The sequence below is a fragment of the Marmota monax genome, unplaced genomic scaffold (genome assembly GCF_021218885.2).
Source record: "Marmota monax isolate L192 unplaced genomic scaffold, Marmota_monax_Labrador192_F-V1.1 WCK01_AAM20220418_F8-fsc00005, whole genome shotgun sequence".
Classification (NCBI taxonomy): Eukaryota; Metazoa; Chordata; class Mammalia; order Rodentia; family Sciuridae; genus Marmota; species Marmota monax.
Window position 1 is genome coordinate 16,107,588 of NW_026692254.1, and position 19,430 is coordinate 16,127,017.

At 33.7% G+C, this 19,430-nt stretch overlaps 1 protein-coding gene across 7 annotated transcripts in view; it reads right to left on the reverse strand.

The window, feature by feature from the left end:
• The window catches only part of Lrrc28 (leucine rich repeat containing 28), a 146,059-nt gene that overhangs the window by 113,807 nt on the left and 12,822 nt on the right, over positions 1–19,430 (reverse strand). For 5 of the 7 annotated variants that reach the window (XM_046436188.2, XM_046436217.2, XM_046436170.2 and 2 more), the window contains exons 3-5: positions 13,288–13,328; positions 4,911–4,948; positions 4,179–4,316 (exon numbers count right to left, since the gene is read on the reverse strand). In XM_046436188.2, the coding sequence (XP_046292144.1) occupies positions 4,179–4,316; positions 4,911–4,948; positions 13,288–13,328 (217 nt within the window). The remainder of the gene's footprint in view (positions 1–4,178; positions 4,317–4,910; positions 4,949–13,287; positions 13,329–19,430) is intronic. The other 2 variants (XM_046436203.2, XM_046436210.2) reach the window with 1 other exon arrangement.

The following is a 19,430-nucleotide window of genomic DNA, read 5'->3' on the forward strand; positions in this document are numbered from 1 at the left end:
ATCTAGCAACTCAGTCAATACTTCTCTCCTGACTGTCTAGTCATTTCTTAGGAAGTTTTAAAATATTGGACAATAAAATATCCATTTCTCAGAATCCTATCTCTTCCATGATGCCCACTTTTCTAGTACAGCATGGCATACTTTGAGCCAACACATATTTCTTATTAAAGAGATGAAATAGTAAGTCTCCCAGGCCTTACAGATACTCCCACAAAATACAGTCTATTTGCATATATTATTGGCCACACGTACATACCCTGGTGATACCAGAAGGGAACTCTGCCAGGAATGCATTTTTAGATGCTTTTTTAGTGAGAGAGGTGCTACCACTAGCACTAATGTATAATAAATGAAAACCCCAGACTCCCAGAAGGATAAATCACCAAAAAGGTCATGAGCTAAGAGGATAATATCAGAAGAATAACCTTGATTATCTGGGGACACTTAGTGTTGGGAGGATTCAAAAAGTAATCTGCCTTTGAGATGTCCATTCAGGATGCAGGTGCAGTGGAAGAGTTAAAGAAGTCAGAGCTGACCCAGTGTACCTGGTTCACCTAGCATCACAGGAAACTGTAAGGCAGGGTGGAACACCCATAGCCAGGCCTGTAACTATGGGGCGGGATCAGCACCTCTGAAGAATCATGATAGTATGCACCTCAGTGACAATACAGTCCCAATAAACAGGGTAGAAAGTAACAGAAGAGCCTGGAGACCAGGCCCTGGTTTCTACCATAGCCTCCAGAGGAAAAGGCTGATCTCCTTCCTCCCTACCTCCATAGTACACCGTAAGCACAGAGATTTTGGAGCAAGTTAGAAGGCAATGGGACAGACCAAAATATTAAATTTCATCCCAATAAAGCAATAGAGGATCAACTGAGAAAAAATAAAATAAAATAATAAATAATAATAAATTTAATCATACTTGAAGCCTGAGTTTAATAATAATTCATGCTGATTGTATATGGGACATATCTGTTTGTGTACTTTTAGCCATTAAAGTACAATACGTTCATGTTTTTAATTTGGACTAAAAATCCTTCCTTTTTTGGTATGCAAAACAACTTTTCAAGGATAAAAGTATTTTTAAAAAATAGGCTGATTTATATCCCAGATGCAAGCATCATCTTTTCTGGCTCCTGGTTACTTTTTGTTTGTTACTATAACCTTCTCCCATGGGAATTCATGGAGAATTAACGGCAAATCCCAGAATGTATCAGAATGCTCCTAACAAGGATTAATTCCTCTTGCTTTCATACAGTCCCAACAAACAGACTTTGTGGTCTTTACAGTAAAAAAAAAAAAAAAGTGTCTGGCAAAAGTCCCTGCCTAATATAAACTCTTCCCCAATAATCCTTCATTTGTAGGTGCACAGTGGTTCTTTTAATAATAGCTCATATAATTTTATCTCATCAAGTTAGAAAAGATCTTTGGGAGGATGTTAGTTTAAATTTGTTCTATAAAAATGCTAGTTTTGAGGGCTGGGGTTGTGGCTCAGCGGTAGAGTGCTTACCTAGCAAGTGCAAGGCCCTGTGTTTGATCCTCAGCACCACACAAAAATAAATAAATAAATAAAAATAAAGGTATTGTGGGTCCAACTACAACTAAAAAATACATATTAAAAATTGCTAATTTTGATATTGGAAGTAGGGAAAGGCAATATATAAATGTCTAAGTGTTACATACTTAAGAATATACATGTATATATGAATGCAGATAAGCAACCTTATACATGATTTATTCTGATTCTTGTAAATGATTTATCAGATGAGAAATCAAAGAACATCTAATAAACATGACAAGGTAACTGATACCTTGCCTCCCATCAAAATACAATAAAACTAGCTAAAAAAAAAAAAAAAACTTTAAGACAACTGTTTTCAAGCAATGGACAAGTAATACAGAATAAGTCTTAAAGTAAAGGAACACAAGAGGTGAGCCCTGTCTGCGGAGGGGCACAGGGAAGTGGAACCCAAACAGGACTGCAGGAAAGTGGAACCAAAACTAGTCTCACAAAGCAAAAGCAAGACTGTTTGTCTTCACATTCCCACAGCCTATCTTTACTAAGCACAAAGCCTATGGATCTCAAGAACAGAATCTGGGACTGGAATATTCAAGTTTAGGGAAGCCTCCTCTGTCCTCTCCTTGCTTTGTCTTTCACTGTTTGTCTCCCATTCCACATGGCTATTTCCAGCACCTCATAGGATTACACAATACTGTGCAGTATCCCAGAGAGAAAGACAAATTGATTTAACATTTTGGGGATGTACACATATCCCCTAACTCATTCAAATCACAATAGTTATAATGACTTTATAATGAGATGTATAAGTGATTCAAATAAGTAGTAGTGCCAAGTCCACTGCTATTCATGGTAGTCCAGGAAGAAAAATACAATCATGCTCAATCAAAAGTTCCTATTCAAAACAATAGAAAAAAAAACTAGGAAAATAAGATAAAAAATATGACTCAATTTTCTTGTACAACAAGTGAAATATAAATAAAAAATTATATGAAAGAATCGGGGAACATACATTGTTCACTGGTTATTAGGAGGTTATTAGGAGGCAGTCAGTGATATCAGAAGTACATCCTTAACCTCTGAGAACATATAATGGAAGGAAATGACCGCATTCTACCACAAAATGATCTTATATTACAGGAAAAGACAAAATAATATGACATACAGAACGAAACTGTACGTTTGTATGTTCTTTAAATGTATGTAAAAAGGGGTTTGCAGCTGAAGCATTATATCCATGCATCTTGATTCTATAAAATACTTAATCTCATATATGAAAATATTACTTTTATGCAATCTTCAAAACAGAATCTAATTTTCTGGATATCTGAATACATAAACTTAATGAAAGCTAGAATGATGAAATAGCACCAAGTAAGATTATATATAATACATCCTAAAGACTGTATTTCTGTATGGAATTGAATTTTTTTTGCTTTAACTATAGTTGGAAACAATAAGGCACTTATTATATGAGGCTTAAAAACTGTTTTTTAAAGCCAAGTCACTGTTCTACTAATATCATTTTTGCAAACAGTACCTGGACCTATATATTAAGGCTAATGTAGAAAGTTAAAACTTAAATCAGTTACTATGCTCTCATTTAGAAATGTTTGTACTGAAAAAACTTTAGAAGTCTTTTTTTTTTTTTTTTAAATCACAAAGACATATCACAGACTTCTTCATTCATGGATTTAAACTTAAGTTTTTATTCTCACCTAACGTCAAGTTCTATGACAGGTAGTAATTTGTAATTTTGTTTGAGTCACACATTTCACTGTATACACTTAAAGGCTGGTTAGCGTTTCTGAAAGAATTACTAAGTAAAAATAATTCCTTCCAATGTGACATTTGTATCTTTTTCAGCTCATCCTTGAATATATGGTAACTTTCATGTAATACCTGAAGCACGAGTTTTTTTTTTTTTTTAATTCTTAAATCATACTCCATATTTTTGTTTTTTAGGTGGGAAATAATATATGACAGTAGAATTTGAAAATGTGCATCTCCACAAAGAAAGGTCCCTGAAATGCCCTTCACAAAAAGGTCAAGAGGTTTAATGTGACTTTCAAGGGAATATAGGGTTTTGGAACTATCTGCCTATAGGTAAATCAGAATCTAAAGAGATATTCAGCAGGCAGAACTGACAATTCTAAGACTCAAATTTAAATTGTCCTAATAAATTCTAGTATGACACCTAATTAAATCAAAGTTGATGTATATCATATCACTACTTCACTAGAGAATAAGACAAAAACAAAAACAAAATACAATACACTCTATTTGCCTTTTATATACTAAGATGATTATACCATACACAGTTCACCTAAATTCTCTTAAAGTGAAATTCAGAACTGAAATAGCTCTTTGTACAAATGGTTTGCTAGGGCAGAGACTAGAAGAAGCATTGTTTGCAATATACAACTGTAGTAACTGTAGCCCTATCTTGTTAAATGCTACCTTCTCAATTCTGTGTCTAGAGAAAAACTCTGAGTCATTTCACCCACATACCTTGGTTTCATCTTCAAACAAATGAACAATCAAATACTTGCAAATACATTTATATCCATAGCCCATTGCCCAGAAATACAGAGAAAAACATGAATAAAAGTAGACTTATAAAACAAAGAAACTATTATACACTGTAGGCTATGATTACCTGGAGGTAGGAATTGCAGTTGATTATTAGCTAATCGAAGATGACGTAAAGCTCTCAGACGACCAATTTCTGGGCAAACAATTTCTAAGGCATTGTCACTAAGATCCAGATACTGGAGTTTTACAAGGGACCCAATAGCTTCAAATAGAAGAGAAGGGGAAAAGCAAAGTGAGTTTGACTCAAGTTTTACGGCAAATCTTAAATGAAAGTGTTTCAATCTAAAATATTTTAATGCTTAATACCCCTTCCCCCCGTCACAGTTGTTCACAAAATAGTAAAAAAAAAAATCATACTAATTTTTATGTAAATGATAAGTATTTCTACCTAGAGATAAAATATAATAAGTTTAAAAAGAAAGCAAATAAAAACATTAAAAAGTATAAAAAATTGCTTAAATAAATGATTCAAGAATTAATAAACAAAAGTAATCTAACCAAAATTCTTAACTGATTTATTAGGTTTAGAATTCATTTTATTTTTAACCTATTAGCAACTTATCTCATAATGACTTACTTAAGCATTTTAACCATTTTAGACTTTTAATTTATTTAATCATAATTCTTAACTGGACTTTTTAGAGGAAAAAATTTTGAAACTAATATATTAAAGTGCTTTATAATTAAAATTCTCTAATACACCAAACAAGATAAGTTTAAAGAGATAATCTGTTCTACTTATAAAGCAAAGCTTTAACTGTATCATCTTCTAACTAAAAATTCTAGGTGTGCTTACCTTCTGGAACCACTACTATGTTATTTGAGTGAAGGTACCTGGGGCAAAAAGGAGAAAAAAAGAAAGAAAAACAGTTGTTTTTATTCAGTAATTTTGCCAAGTAAACAGTTAATAAAAGGCTCACTAGAGATTTATCAAATGTAAATGAGCCAAAACTTTCTTTCTCACCCAACTCTAATGTGTCACCACAAAATACATGTTTATCAAAGCCAATCAATTGTACTTTGAGTGTAATGTTATGCTAAAATTGCATATTAAATGCATGTACTGATTTAATTATTTTAAAATAAAAACTTGAGTAATAAATTATTTTCAACCTCATAAAACAAATTATTAAGTTTCTCTAGTTCACCTTAAGTTATTCAGATTTTCAGAAATATATTATGTAAAAAAAATTCAACCTTCTATTATTCAAGGGAGACACAACTTTTAGTTTCTAAAGGATAACATCATAAGACAAAGATATTTCTAGCTAACATGCTGAGAAACAAGAATAGAGATTAAATATTCATCATTTAAAGTATCCACAGAAATACTCAATTGTCAAGGCCAGAATTTACTACATGGCAAAAGGAATTTCAAAAACAAGAAATCAAATTCTTCTTTAAAAAAAAAAAAAAAAATGCCCAGACTTAACAAGTCTCTCGGCAAGTCTAGGTATTTAACACTTTTCCCAATGAAATATCTTTAGCACACTCTAGTGGAGACTCAAGCAACCAGCAGTAACCAGCTACTGAGAACAAAACAACAGTGACTGCTAGAAATTAAGAACTAATAACTTAAAAAAATAAATTTACAACTAGATTTTATAAACCTTATGCTCAGCCCTATCATTTTATTTACTGTACTTTAAAAATAAATCCTCATAAAGTATTATAAAATAGAATTTAAATTTTTCTTCTACATTTTGAAAGCCTAAAATTAAATGCTAAAAATGTCAATGAAATAGAATAATAAGAAATAATTTTCTGAATATTATTCTATGTTGGATTAAATCAACTCTAGACAGTATTAACTCACTAAGTCTAAGACAATTTAAACAAGTATGCTGTTCTATGATTAATTTAATTCCTTGCTTTATGTACATGAATTGATTATACATTCTATCTACACTGAGCTACATCCCTAGTCTTTAAAGTTCTCTTTTGATAGGTAGAGTTGAGACAAGTCATTTGTTGAAACAAGTTTTCAGAGCAGTTCTCTATTCTTACTAGGAACTCTGGCATTTATGAAACAAATGCAAGTGTGTATATTTTTGGCATTGTGTATGCACACTTATTCAGTCTTTGGACACAAAGAATTCTTAAAGTCACCTGATAAAGTAATTAGGAATTCCTTCCTGAAATTAATGTTTCAAGAAAACACAGAACAAGCCATATTGAAAGAAGCAAACAAAACTACCAATAAAGCATGCCAGAAAAAAGCAAAACAAAAAAAGAATATAAAATCTATATATCCAATAATGTAAAATTCATAAAACCCACGACCCAATCAAAAAGTATTAGATGTAACAAGAATTAGGAAAACATGACCCAAAAACAGAGGAAAAATAGTCAATACAAATAGGCCCAGTATGACAAATTATAAAATTAGAAAACAAGGACAGTAAAATAGCTATAATTACCATATTCATGTATTTAAATGAAAATATGACAACAAATACAAGAACAAATACAGGAACAAATACAAGAACAGTAGATATCTCCTCAGAAACTTTGCAAGCCAGAGGATAATGGAATAGAAGGTTTACAAAGGTTAGTAGAGTTAGCACAGAAGTGCTAAAATAAACAAAACAGTAACCTGGCAACTAAGAAGTCTAATCCTAAAAGACACATCATTTAAAAAATATAGAAGATGAATATACAACAAAAGAATGTAAGACTTTTACAGGGAAAGGGAAAAATCATTAAGACTTAGAGATAGATGAAGAATTCTTACATTGACCACAAAAGCAAAAACTGATAAACTGGACTTCATCAAAATGTAAAATATTTACTACACAAAAGAAAATAAAAGAAGATGTAAAGACAAGCTATATACTGGAAGAAAATATCTGTAAACAAAATACCAAAAAAAAAAAAAAAACCCTTAATTTTTAGACTATAGAGAAAACTTTTCAAACTCAAGAATAAAAAATAAAATTAAAGCAACCAAAGCAGATACTTCACCAAAGATACCAATGTTGAATAAATATATGAAAAGATGTCAATATCATTGGCCAATAGAGAAATACAAATGAAAACCACAATGTGATAAATCACACATCTACTGAAATTACTTAAAATGAAAAATAGCAATAATACCCAAAGACGGTGAAATGTGCAGACAATGGAACAATCTTACATTGTTAGGGGAAATGTAAAATGGCACAGCTAAGCTGGAAAATTTGGGGGCAATTCTTGTAATACTAAAAACTGAGCAAAAGTGGCAGAGAAAAAAAAACCTCCAAAAATTATCTTTTCCATAAAACCAATGAGAATACTCGCAAAATGTTTTAGAAGTTATATATACAGGGATGTGGAAATGAACCCAAGACTTGTGGTAATATAGAGCTAACATGTACGTAAGGGGGAAAAATGACAAGAATGTCTATAAGAATAGTGGGCCATGAGCTTTGTAGTGTTTTCACTAACAATATTCCTTTCTCCCATTCTCCAGCTCTGCAGAAACCTGGAAAACCAAGAGTTCACAACTAAATTAAATAGTAGTACCCTGGGCTAGAACCAAATTGGAGCCCTTTTAAAGTCTCATTCCCTGGAAACTGTCATTATTCAACTTGTCTTAGGGTTCCCCAGAAGACTCTACTTATAAAGCTGTCTATTTATCTTACAAGGAACTAGCCTTGAACAAAATCCCTACCTCAAGTGTTGTAAATTGAAATAAATGACAGATGATTATTTAACTTTACAGATGCCTGAGGCAGTAAGTACCAGATGAAACAAACAACAGACATACCAAAACCCTTAAAAAGAAAAGCTGTCCAGAGGAGCTTTTAAAAGCCTGGCTATTCCTGGGAATCTAGAAAATCACAGGCATACGTGGAGTTGTACACAGGCCATAGCTCTACAAATGCTCAGGTAGGAACTGTAGAGGTCTTACTCTTTCACCTCAGCTGAATTGGAAGTGAAGGCAACAAGTGAAGGCTAAGGCAGAGCTATCAACTGCAGACAACTGAAAGGTGAATGCATGTCACAACAAAGTCCCTCAGTAAAGACTAGTGGACTTAAGAGATTCAATCAGTTAAGGAGTCTCTGCCTAATCATTAGCTGACCACTAATGGTCTTAGAATAGGTCTTCTTAGAATAGGCCTAGAGTAATTTCAAATTAGTTGTCAGTTAGTGATTAGAAAGAGGCCACTAAAATTACTGACCAAATATTTAAAAGGGCGGGGGGATAAAAGGAGAGAACTCTTGCCAACTCATTCTATGAGGCCAATAACAAAGTGATACCAAATCCAGGCAAAGATATCATTAAAAAAAAAAAAGAAGACTACAGAGGAATATATTCCTTATAAAGACAGCTTCAGAATTCCACAACAAAATACTAACAAACCAAATCCAGAACGCATAAAAGGGATTATACTCCAAGACCAAATGGGATTTACCCCAACAATATAAGGTTGGTTCAATGCACAAGTATTGATCAATATAATATGCCATATTAGGAGAATAAAGAATATAAACTACATGATCATCTCAATAGATGAGGGAGAAAGAAAAAAGCAAACTACAAAATCAAACATCCTTTTAAGTTAAAAAAAATAATAAGAAGGGAACTTTCTCAACTTTAGAATACCTATGAAAAACAGTTAATATTACACTTAATGGGAACAAAACAAAAAAAAACAAAAACATGAAAGATTTTCTCTGAGATCAAAGTACCTGCTCTCCTCATTTCTTTTCAACATTCTAAGTTCTAGCCAGGGCAATTAATCAATAAAATAAAAAGGCATATACAGATTAGAAAGGAAGAAGTAAAGGTACCTTTATTGGCAAAAAAACCCCATGATCTTTGTAAACAAAAATCCTAAAAAACAGACAGACAGACACACACACACACACACACACAATTAGAATTAATAAATTAGTTCAACAAGGTTGCAGAACATAAGATTAACATACAAAATTCTGTTGTACGTTTTTATATACCAGGCAATGAACAATTCTAAATTGTAATTAAAAAGAAAATTCCATTTACAACAGCATCACAAAGAATACATACATGGAATACCTGATAATCAGTTTCTTTCAGGGTAATGAAAATGTTCTGGAATTACACAATAGTAATGGTTGCACAACCTTGTGAATACAAATCACTGAAGTCATATACTTTAAAAGGGTGAACTGTATCTCAATAAAAAGAAATGAAATATGCAATTACCACACGACTCAGCAATTGCAATCTTATCCATTTAACCCAGAGAAATAAAAACTTATTTACAAAACAGCAAGTACACAAATGTTCACAGCAGCTTTATTCACAATAGCCTCAAACTGCAAAAATGTCTTTCAATGGGTGAAGATATCATATTCATATCATGAAATATAACTCAGCAATAAAAAGGAACAAATTGTTAACATATGTAGCAACTTGGATGAATCCCTTATGCTGAATGAAAAAAAAAAGTTAATCCCCAAAGATTATATACTGTCTAATTCCATTTATATAACATTCTTAAAATGAAAAAATCATAGGGAGATAGAGAATAGATTAAATGTCTGCCAGGGTAGGGTTTTTTGGGGGGTGGGGGGTGGGGGGGATGTTTGATTCTAAAAGTATAGCTCAAGTGATCCTAACACTGATAAAAGTATTCTCTACCTTGACTATCAGAATGATTACACAAGTATATACTGATAAAGGTGGTAAAAATAAACATCAAGAAAACTCCACATAATTAAATATACACTCACAAATGAGTACATGAAAAACTGATGGAACAGAATAAAGTAGTGGATTGTACCAATGTCAATTTCCTGATAGTGATCTTGTACTACAGTAAGGCAATAAGACAATAACATAGGGGAAAAGTGGAAGAGTACAGAATGTTTCTGTATTATTTCTTACAACTACATGTGAACCTACCATCATCTTAAATTAAAAAAAAAAAAAAAAAGGAAATAAAGACTTTTTTCAAGCAAGCCAAATCAGAGAGAATAATATAGGAGTAAGTACATGACTTTTTCACTTTAATTTCCTTAAACTGATCATTTAAATTAAAAATTATAATAATGTGTTTTGCCAGTTATCAGTTTACTATCTCTCAAGTCCTGATTTAACTTCTTTGCTGTCTTTTTTGATCCTGGCGCTGAATTTGTCAACACTTCTCCTTTGCCAATTAGACTAATGTCAGGCTTTCTCAAAAGAGGAGGCTAAAGTGACTCCACAAGTCAAGCAAGAAGTCACCCCCATTCTAGCTCCCCTCCCATTTTTAATTTAGGACAAAAGCCAGATCCAAGTGGTGCTCCCCTCCCCTCTTAGACAACCTCAAGTCACATATTCAAATTATGCTCTCTCCACCTAAAAGCCATTTTTGCAGCAGTTCTGGTGCAGCCTCAGGCCACTGCCACTCTGGGGCTCCTTCTGTAGTAGCTCTGCCACACTCTCTGCCAGCCTGCTACTACAGACCAGTTCCAGACTGCCAACATCTTCCAGCAACAGTGAGCCATTATAACAGACCAGCTCTGGTTTAAGCCATCTGCTGAGTCTCTTCCCCAACAGCAGGCTATATGTTCTTGAGGCAGCCCTGCCATCTATAAAGAGCTCTTAATTCTTAACCTGGGGGTTGCTGCTCTCCTAACAGTCTTTATTACTTCTGTCTACCCCTCAGCCCAGAGGCAGTAGCTGCTTATTTGTATTAAATCCAGTCTCCACAGAGTCTTCCTTAACTTTCTTTAGTACTTAATAACATTTTGCTACTTTAAAATATCTTTATATTGATTTTCCTTATTTAAATTAGGGGTGTGGTTTCTGTCTCCTAACTGGACCTTGACTGACACATACACGCACACACAAATACACACACACACATACAATAGCACAAAGAATGGGAAGGATGATCTGGAAGTACTAATGTAAACATCCATCATGTTCATGTAAAGTGGTAATGATATCACATGAAGACAGATTATGTTAGGAAATAGATGTATATCATAAACTTTACAACAATGAAATGAGGTAGAGTTAATGGGCCAATATTGGTACTAAGATGGAATCCTAAACACTAGAATAATTAAAACAAAGGAAAGAAAGGAGGGGGAAAATAACAAAAGACAGTTGGAACAAATAGTAAATAAGATGGCAGACTTAAAACTTAATCAAATCAACAATCACATTAAATGTAAAAGGTCTAAACATGGCATAAAAAGGCCTGGATTATCGAACTGTGCAAAAATGAAAGAACCAACTAAAGTTGATTTTAAAAACTCCACTTTAATTATTAAGAAACAGGTTAAAATAAAAGAATGTGAGTTTCAATTCCAGTATAGCAAAATAAGTTCCCACTGGACTGATATTCTGTCAGGTAATAACTAAAACACCAAGGATAACACACACACACACACACACACACACACACACACCACAATCCTAAGGCACTGTATAGTAAACAAAAACAAGCCAATTCTAGAGGAAAATCAAAACTTAAATGCTAGAATAGTACTGGGAGAGTTTAAGTTCTTTCTTTTCTTTCTCCCCATCCCTATTTTTTTAAAGAGCATTTAGTCTAGGGAGGGTATAGTTATCATGCAAAATGGCTAAAGGCATATCGAGAAACTGCTGGAAACCAAGGGAAAAAAAAGAAAATCTTGAAAGAAGCCAGAAAAAAAAATTTAAAAAGACATTATATGTGTGTGTGTGTGTGTGTGTGTGTGTGTGTAGAGAGAGAGAAGGATTAGAATACTACTGTCATCTCACAAGAATCTAAAAAACAGTCAAAATACTTTTAAAGAACTCAAAGAAAAGTACTGTTGAGCTAAAATTTGACAGTCATTGTATATATAATAGCTTGAGATATAATGTTCCAATCTTCCTATTCATGATTGTTCCACCTTATTGTGTGTAAAATCCACGAGGCTTTTTCTTTAAAGTCTGAAAAAGTCTTTAACAAATTTCCACAGTCATTACAAGTAAAATTCTTTGCTAGGAATTAATAGTTGGTAGGCAGCTCAAAGATAGCCTAAGTTGATCTCTACTAGCTGGCATTCACGTCCTATGCAACAGCCTCCACTCAATTGTGGGGCAGACCCAGTAACTCACTTCTCCTGGACAACATAAGAAGAGTAATGAGATGTCACATCCAAGATTAGTTAGAAAGAGATTATTGCTTCCGTCTTCCATTCTCTCTCTTGCCCTTTTGCTTGCCTGCTCTAATGGAAACTAGTTGCAAGGCTGTGAACTATGGAGAGGACAAGTGGTAAGGAACTGAGATCTTCCTCTGACCAATCAACAGTCAGGAAGAAACTGAGTCCTTCAGTCCAGTAGTCTCCAAGGAATTGAATCCTGGCAACAACCTCCAGAGTGAAAGCAGAAGAGGATCCTTCTTCAGATGAGAACACAGCCCTGGCCAACAATTTTGACTGAAGCCTTGTGGGAGGAGACCTTAAAGCAAATGCATCCAGCTATGCTTAGGCTCAGATTTTAGAGTTCAGAAAATACAAGATAATAAATGTTTATTCTTTGAAGGCACTATTTGTGGAGATAATTTGTTAAGCAGCAATAGATAATACAGGTAGATACTGGCTTAACACAATACACTACCAAAAATCATACCAAATAAAGAAGAGAACAAGAAAAGGAAATGCAAACCCTCCTACATCAAGTAAGAAGATAGTTAGAAAGAAAAATAAATAGAAGATCTAATTTTATCTTCCTTAATATAATAAGTTAGCTGATACTTAAAATTGATGCATTAAAAAACAAAGGTGTAAACATGTTATTCAGCATTATGGAGTTAACCATCAAAAGAACTAAAACTAATGAAGTATGGGAAAGAGACCTTCAATGTCTATTTTAAACATTTCATACCATCCAATGCTTATATCAATTACCACATATAGTAGTAGTAATAATAGATTTTTCCAATTACATGGGCTATCCAGAAGGATTCTGTTCCAATATACTGTATCCAGAAAAAGAAAAACGTATCATTCATCACCTTCACTTCCTGAGGTAAGATATTTAAAACACAACTTTAAATTGTAAAAAACAATTCAAAATACTATTTGGCCTAGCAGAACCACAGGTTTACCTATAGGAGCATCATGATAATGATATTAAAAAAATAACAAACTAATACATTAAAATGATATATCCTCTTAACTCAAATGACTTAAAATTATTTCCATTTGTGTTTTTAAAAAATTTGAGTAAACAGACTCACAGTTCCACAAGGTTTGGAAGCTTCTGAGCAAGGTTTTCTGGCTGAAAATTAAAAACTTAGAATTAAATTTTATTTTTGAAAAATGCATAAACATTTGTAATTAAACACAAAGTACCAACTTGTTGAGGGGTGTAAACTTGGAGAAAATTTGAAAAATAATAAATCAGCAGGTCTGGGTTTCATGCTTACATACACCATAATACAATTTATAAACTTGAACACTTAAAATCAATGTCCTTTAGAGAAATCAGAACCTCACATTCCATGGTCATGGAAGAAACAAAAATGTGCTTAAGAGACACAGACAGAAGGAAGAACACCATGTGATAGCAGCCAGAAACTGGAATGATGCAGCTTAAGCCAGGAGCCAAAGATGGCAGTCTGCCCCTGAGGCTGGGAGAAAGGCATGGAATAGATTCTCCCTCAGAGTCCCGTCCACAAAACAAGTGTTACCTCTAGTTATCATGCCTTTGTCATGGCAGCCTGGGAAAGTACTGTACCAGTCAAACTCCCAAGTCATGCCCCCAAAGAAAAAGAAAGAAGAATTTCCAGGGTACCCAGGTACTAAGACCAAACAAGCCTCAAAATGAACAGAGGGAAGCTCACGTAGTCCAACAGAATGTTAAGACCTGACCATAGGTCCTGAGATCAGAGAGGAGGTGAGGTGTGGTGTGGCAGGGAGAGGAAAGTGGCCATCAGGAGAAGTGCCTTTCCCTGGCAAGAATCCTAGAACAATGCCACTCAAAGGTTAAGAGCAGGCTTCTCTCTGCTGGAAGCTGTGGGTAAGGGGGAAAGCTGCAAGCTGGCCTCCACAAAGAGGTACGTGTCAGTGAGAGAGCGCACCAGACAGACACGGTTCAAATCTGTATGCACACGGAGATCTAAGATACAAATTGTTAAGATTGAAGAGCACACAAAGTCAAGAAAAAAAATTTTTTTTCATTCTACATTCAAACATAACTGTAGCTATCAATGACAAAGAATCAGGAATGTCCTTTTAGAAGAAATTAGATCTGACTTGAATTCTGAAAGATAAATGAAAATTATAACAGACTGATAAAAAGTGGAGAGGAGTGTAGTTCTAGGTACCCTTCTAAGCATAGGAGGTAACAGGAAAAAGGGGTCTTCAGAGAAGGTTCATTTAGGAAATTACAGATATAATCTTTTCTGTTGTAACTCCATGATAGCAGTCCTAAAGAAATAAAATTTTTTCAAAAATCCTAGTACAAATCAATTATGTCAGTAGAAAACCTGGTCCCCACTTGTAAGGGGGACTAGAAAGCTTTACATTTGTAATTACAAAATAATTTTTCATACAGAAACTTAGTAACAGTGATTATCATCAGGAAAAGGACTAGTATTGCTATTCTCTATCTACTTATTTCAATTTTTAACAATAAACAGAAAAATTTTAAAGATTAAATTAAGCAGGAAAGTTAAAAAAACTAAAATTAAATTTTAATGTGCATGTACAATATAAACTGTTAACTATTTGCCTAATTAATCATACTGTGCACAATTTGAGATCTAAACACTCAACAGGTCAAATCTCATTAGTTTACAGTATTTTAGTCATTGGATATGAAGATGCATAATGGTTTTGCAGAGAATGGCAAGGAATGGATTATTAAGGGCTAGTATTTTATACTAAGAACAACTTTCTTAATCCTAAATACCATGGAAATGCACTGATTTATTTTAGACAAAGCAATGATACTGTTCATTTTGTAATGGCATACAGATGTATTTAAATATTTACCAATAGTATCCCAATGTACTTACATACTTCCTTGCCCTTTTCTGATAAGAAAATCTCACTTAATATGAATGGTCCTATGAAGTATTTATGGGGCATCCACTCTTGACAGAAACACTTTAGTTTTAAAATGATGTAAGCTGTAGGGCTGGGGTTGTGGCTCAGTGGTAGAGCACTTGCCTAGCATGTGTGAAGAACTGGGTTCGATTCTCAGCACATAAATAAATAAAATAAAGGCCCATTGACAACTAAAAAATATTTTAAAAAATAAAATGATGTAAGCTGTGATTCTTTTTCGTCCCATGTTTTGATATTAACACATGTAATAAAGTCCTTCAAAACATCTTTCCTCAGATGTTATGAATTTGTCCAAAATCCCTGGAACGTTTCTTTTAATATTTGTATTTCTTCTAGTAAAAAAATATATATATACGTTTATTTATGGGCATCCATACAAAGTATCCTAGGAAAACTAGAGAAATATTGGTGGGAGTAGCTAAATATAACTACTCATATAAAAAGAAAGACTTGGGCACAAAAGAAATGCTGTTAGACCCTCATGTAGTTTCATCTGCTACAATACAATATCAATATTGTATCTGGCTAACACACCACTCCCAATCATTCTTTCTGGATGCCTATTTGGTTTCATCGGATAGCATTCTGATATGTCCAAAATAAACTCATTAGGAGTTATAGGTGTGCATACACAGTTAAGGACTGAAATAATGCTTCTGAAATAACGATGCCAGCAGAGCATCACTATGTCTTTAATAATAAGCACACTGTATTTTTATTTAAAAATAAGCACAGTGACCTTGAGAAAACTGCAGTTCATTAGACTACTGCCTCTTAAACATACAATAAATAAATAAATCATTTATGAATAAATGTTTAAAAAGCCTGGCAAATGAGCAGCCCATGGCCCAGGCTGTGGTTGACACCTACTGGTGTTCTAAAATATCATTATATTATTTTTATGTGGTGCTGAGGATCAAATCCAGTGCCTCACATGTGCTAAGCAAGCACTCTATCACTAAGCCATAATCCCAGCCCTTATTGTCTAGCTTCAAATATGCTTTTCTTTTAAAGTAATGTATTTCAAAAATACATGGGAAATTCCATATACTTTTTAATTTTTATACTTCCATAGTTTAGGTACAATGAGTAAGAGATTTTACCACCATAAGTTCATGTCACAATGTTTGTTGCTGTGCAGGTGACTGAAACCTAATGTTAGGTTATGATTGGCACACAAGCTAGTGCCTCCTCATTCACAAGGTTTATAAGCTATTTGTACACATTTTTAAATTTAAGATTCTGATAAAAGCAATAATTTTAAAGTATTCTCAAATCTGTTCTTACTATTTTTTCCTTCTTTTTTCACAACTTTGACATAGAACTAAGTTTTAACAAATAACCTGCACTCAAATTCCTGGAGCATAAATATCTTTTACAAAACTACTTGAGGGCTGAGGTAGAGTGTTTGCCTAGCATGAGTGAGGCACTGGGTTCGATCCTCAGCACTACATAACAATAAAATATATTGTGTCCACCTATAACTAAAAAATAAATGTTAAAGAAAACTATTTGAAAATTGTTTTTCTAAATTAAGCCAAAGATTCTTTTCATTAAATCCCACTAACATTATCACTTAATAAAACAGTTTGTCTTTATAAATAATGCAAAAGTAAACTTTAGCAAGCAGTTAAAATTTACCTCAAATTTTGAATCAATGCTTAACCATATACTTTCAAACTCCCCTTAACTGGGAATGCTTTTGAAATTTTGTATCTTGGAACAAATACTTGCTATACTATGCAAACAACAACATATTTCATGATGTTCTCAGGTAGGCACTGAGCACCACATACTTCCTGTTCCTCTCTTTAGGAAACCTGGTAGGACTGTACTTCTCTCTTCAAATTGGTAACAGTTAAGTGACTTGCTTTGGTCAGTGAAATTAAGTTCAAGTGAAAGCTTTAAAGAGTTTGAGTGTAAAAGACCTTACCACTGTGATTTCAGATGGCAGAAGCTTTGCCAGGCTTCATCCCCACAGAAGGATACCACAAACCAGAGACAGCAGTGAAGCAGAGACAGCAAACTGAGACAGTATTGAAGTAAGCAAGAAATAATTGTGCTGTAATAAGCCACTAGGGCTCCAGGTTCAGCAAAACCTGCTCCATCCTGACCTGTAACAGCACATTTCAAAGAAGTCACAAAATAAATGTAATTTGGTTCTTGTAGCATTCAAAAAAAGTAGAATCAAGTAGAATGAATTTGATTGCCTAACTCACACTATACATATACAATAATTAACTCAAAATGGATTAAAAATCTAAATTTAAGAGCTAAAATCATAACTCATAGAAGAAAACATAGGAATAAATCCCTTTGACCTTGGATCTGGCAATGAATTCATAGATATTACACCAAAACCATGAGCAACAATAGGAAAAACAGGTAAACTGGACTTCATAAAAAATTAAAAACTTTTATATGTTAAAGGACATTACAAGAAGTTAGAAAACAACCAGTAGCAGGGCTGGCGGTAGAGCTTAGTAGTAAAGCACTTGTCTACCATGTGTGAGGCCATGGATTCAATACCCACCACTGTTTTAAAAAAGAAAGAAAAGAAAAGCTATAGAATGGGAGAAAACATTTTAAAATCATATGTCTGGTAAGGGTTCAGCATCCAGAATACAAAATAAATTCTTATAACTCAATAACAAAACAAAACACAACTCAAAAGAAAAAAAAATGGGCAAAGGAGGACTGGGGTTGTGGCTCAGCGGGGCCCTAGGTTTAATCCTCAGCACCACATAAAAATAAATAAATAAATAAATATATATATATATATATATATATATATATATATATATATATATATTTTTTTTTTTTTTTAAATGGCCAAAGGATATAAACAGACATTTCTACAAAGAAGATATCTCCTATAGCTTGGATCTTAAATGTTCCCCAAAGGTCCACAGGTTAATAGCTTGGTGCCACTGAAGGTGGTGGAAGGTTTAAGAGGTGGGGCCTAATGGGAGGTCTTAAGGGCACTGAGGATACAAGCAGGGATTATGGAAACCTGGTCACCTCCTTGCTCTCTTTGGCTTTCCACTCATAAGGGGAATTTTGTTCTACCATGTACTCCCCACCACTGCTTTTGGTCCAAAAGGAATAGGTCTGCTCAATCATGAATTTGAATCTTTAAAACCATGGGCAAAATAAACCTTTTCCCTGTGTAATTTGATTATCTCAGGTATTTGTTATAATGATGGAAAGCTGAAAACACAACATAAAAATGGCCAACAAGCATATAAAATGACGCTCAGTATATATAAAGTAGGTACTGCTTTATACCTACTAGATTAGCTATAACAAAAAAATGGAAAATATCAAGTGTTGGCAAGGATGTAAAGAAATCAGAACCCTTATACATTGCTGGTGGTAATGTAAAATGACTCAGCCATTATAGGAAATAGTTTTGCAGTTCCTCAAAAGGTTTAATGCATAATTACATGACTCCACAATTCTGCTCCTACATAAATACCTAAAAGAATTGAAAACAGGTCCTCAAACATATATACTCATGTTCATAGTGGCACGATTTACAATAGCCAAAAGATGGAAACAATTTAAATGTCCACCAATGAATGAATGGATAAACAAATGGTGGCATATCCATACAATGGAATCTTACTGAGCCATAAAAATGAATGAACTGTACTGACATATGGTATGACTTGGCCGAATCTGGAAAACATTTTCAGAGTGAAAGAAACCAGATACAAAGGGTCACATGTTATATGATCCCATGTAATATGAACTATCCAGAATAGGTCACTCCCTATCGAGATAGAACAAATTGGTGGTTATTAGGACTGAAGTGGGTATTAGGGAAAGAAGGGGAAAGTAGAGAAACTAATTAATGAGTAAATGTTTTATTTTGAAGTGATGGAAATGCTTGGAAATAGACAAAGGTGGTAGCACAACCTGTGAATGTACTAAATGCTACTGAATGGTTCACTTAAGATGATTAATTTTGTTATACCAATTTCACCTCAGTAAAATTATTTCTAATTAAAAGCAAGGTAATGAAGTTTTGGTAAAGGAAAAAAAAACAAAACACCTCATTCAAGATACTCTTAATGAGCTTTCTAGTTGGGTCAATAGTTGGATGTCATTGCTTCTGAGCCAGTACACCACACAAGTTAAACACCCTGTATCTACATAAAAGCAACTGTGATAGGCTTCTTTTCCTGCCAGCAACATTTGCCCATTCCTCCTTCAGTAATTCTCTTTATTTCTATGTATGTAACAGAGCAGTCTATCAACAAAAGAGCCAGAAACCCTAGGAGGCTAATGTAAGCAGAGAGAATTG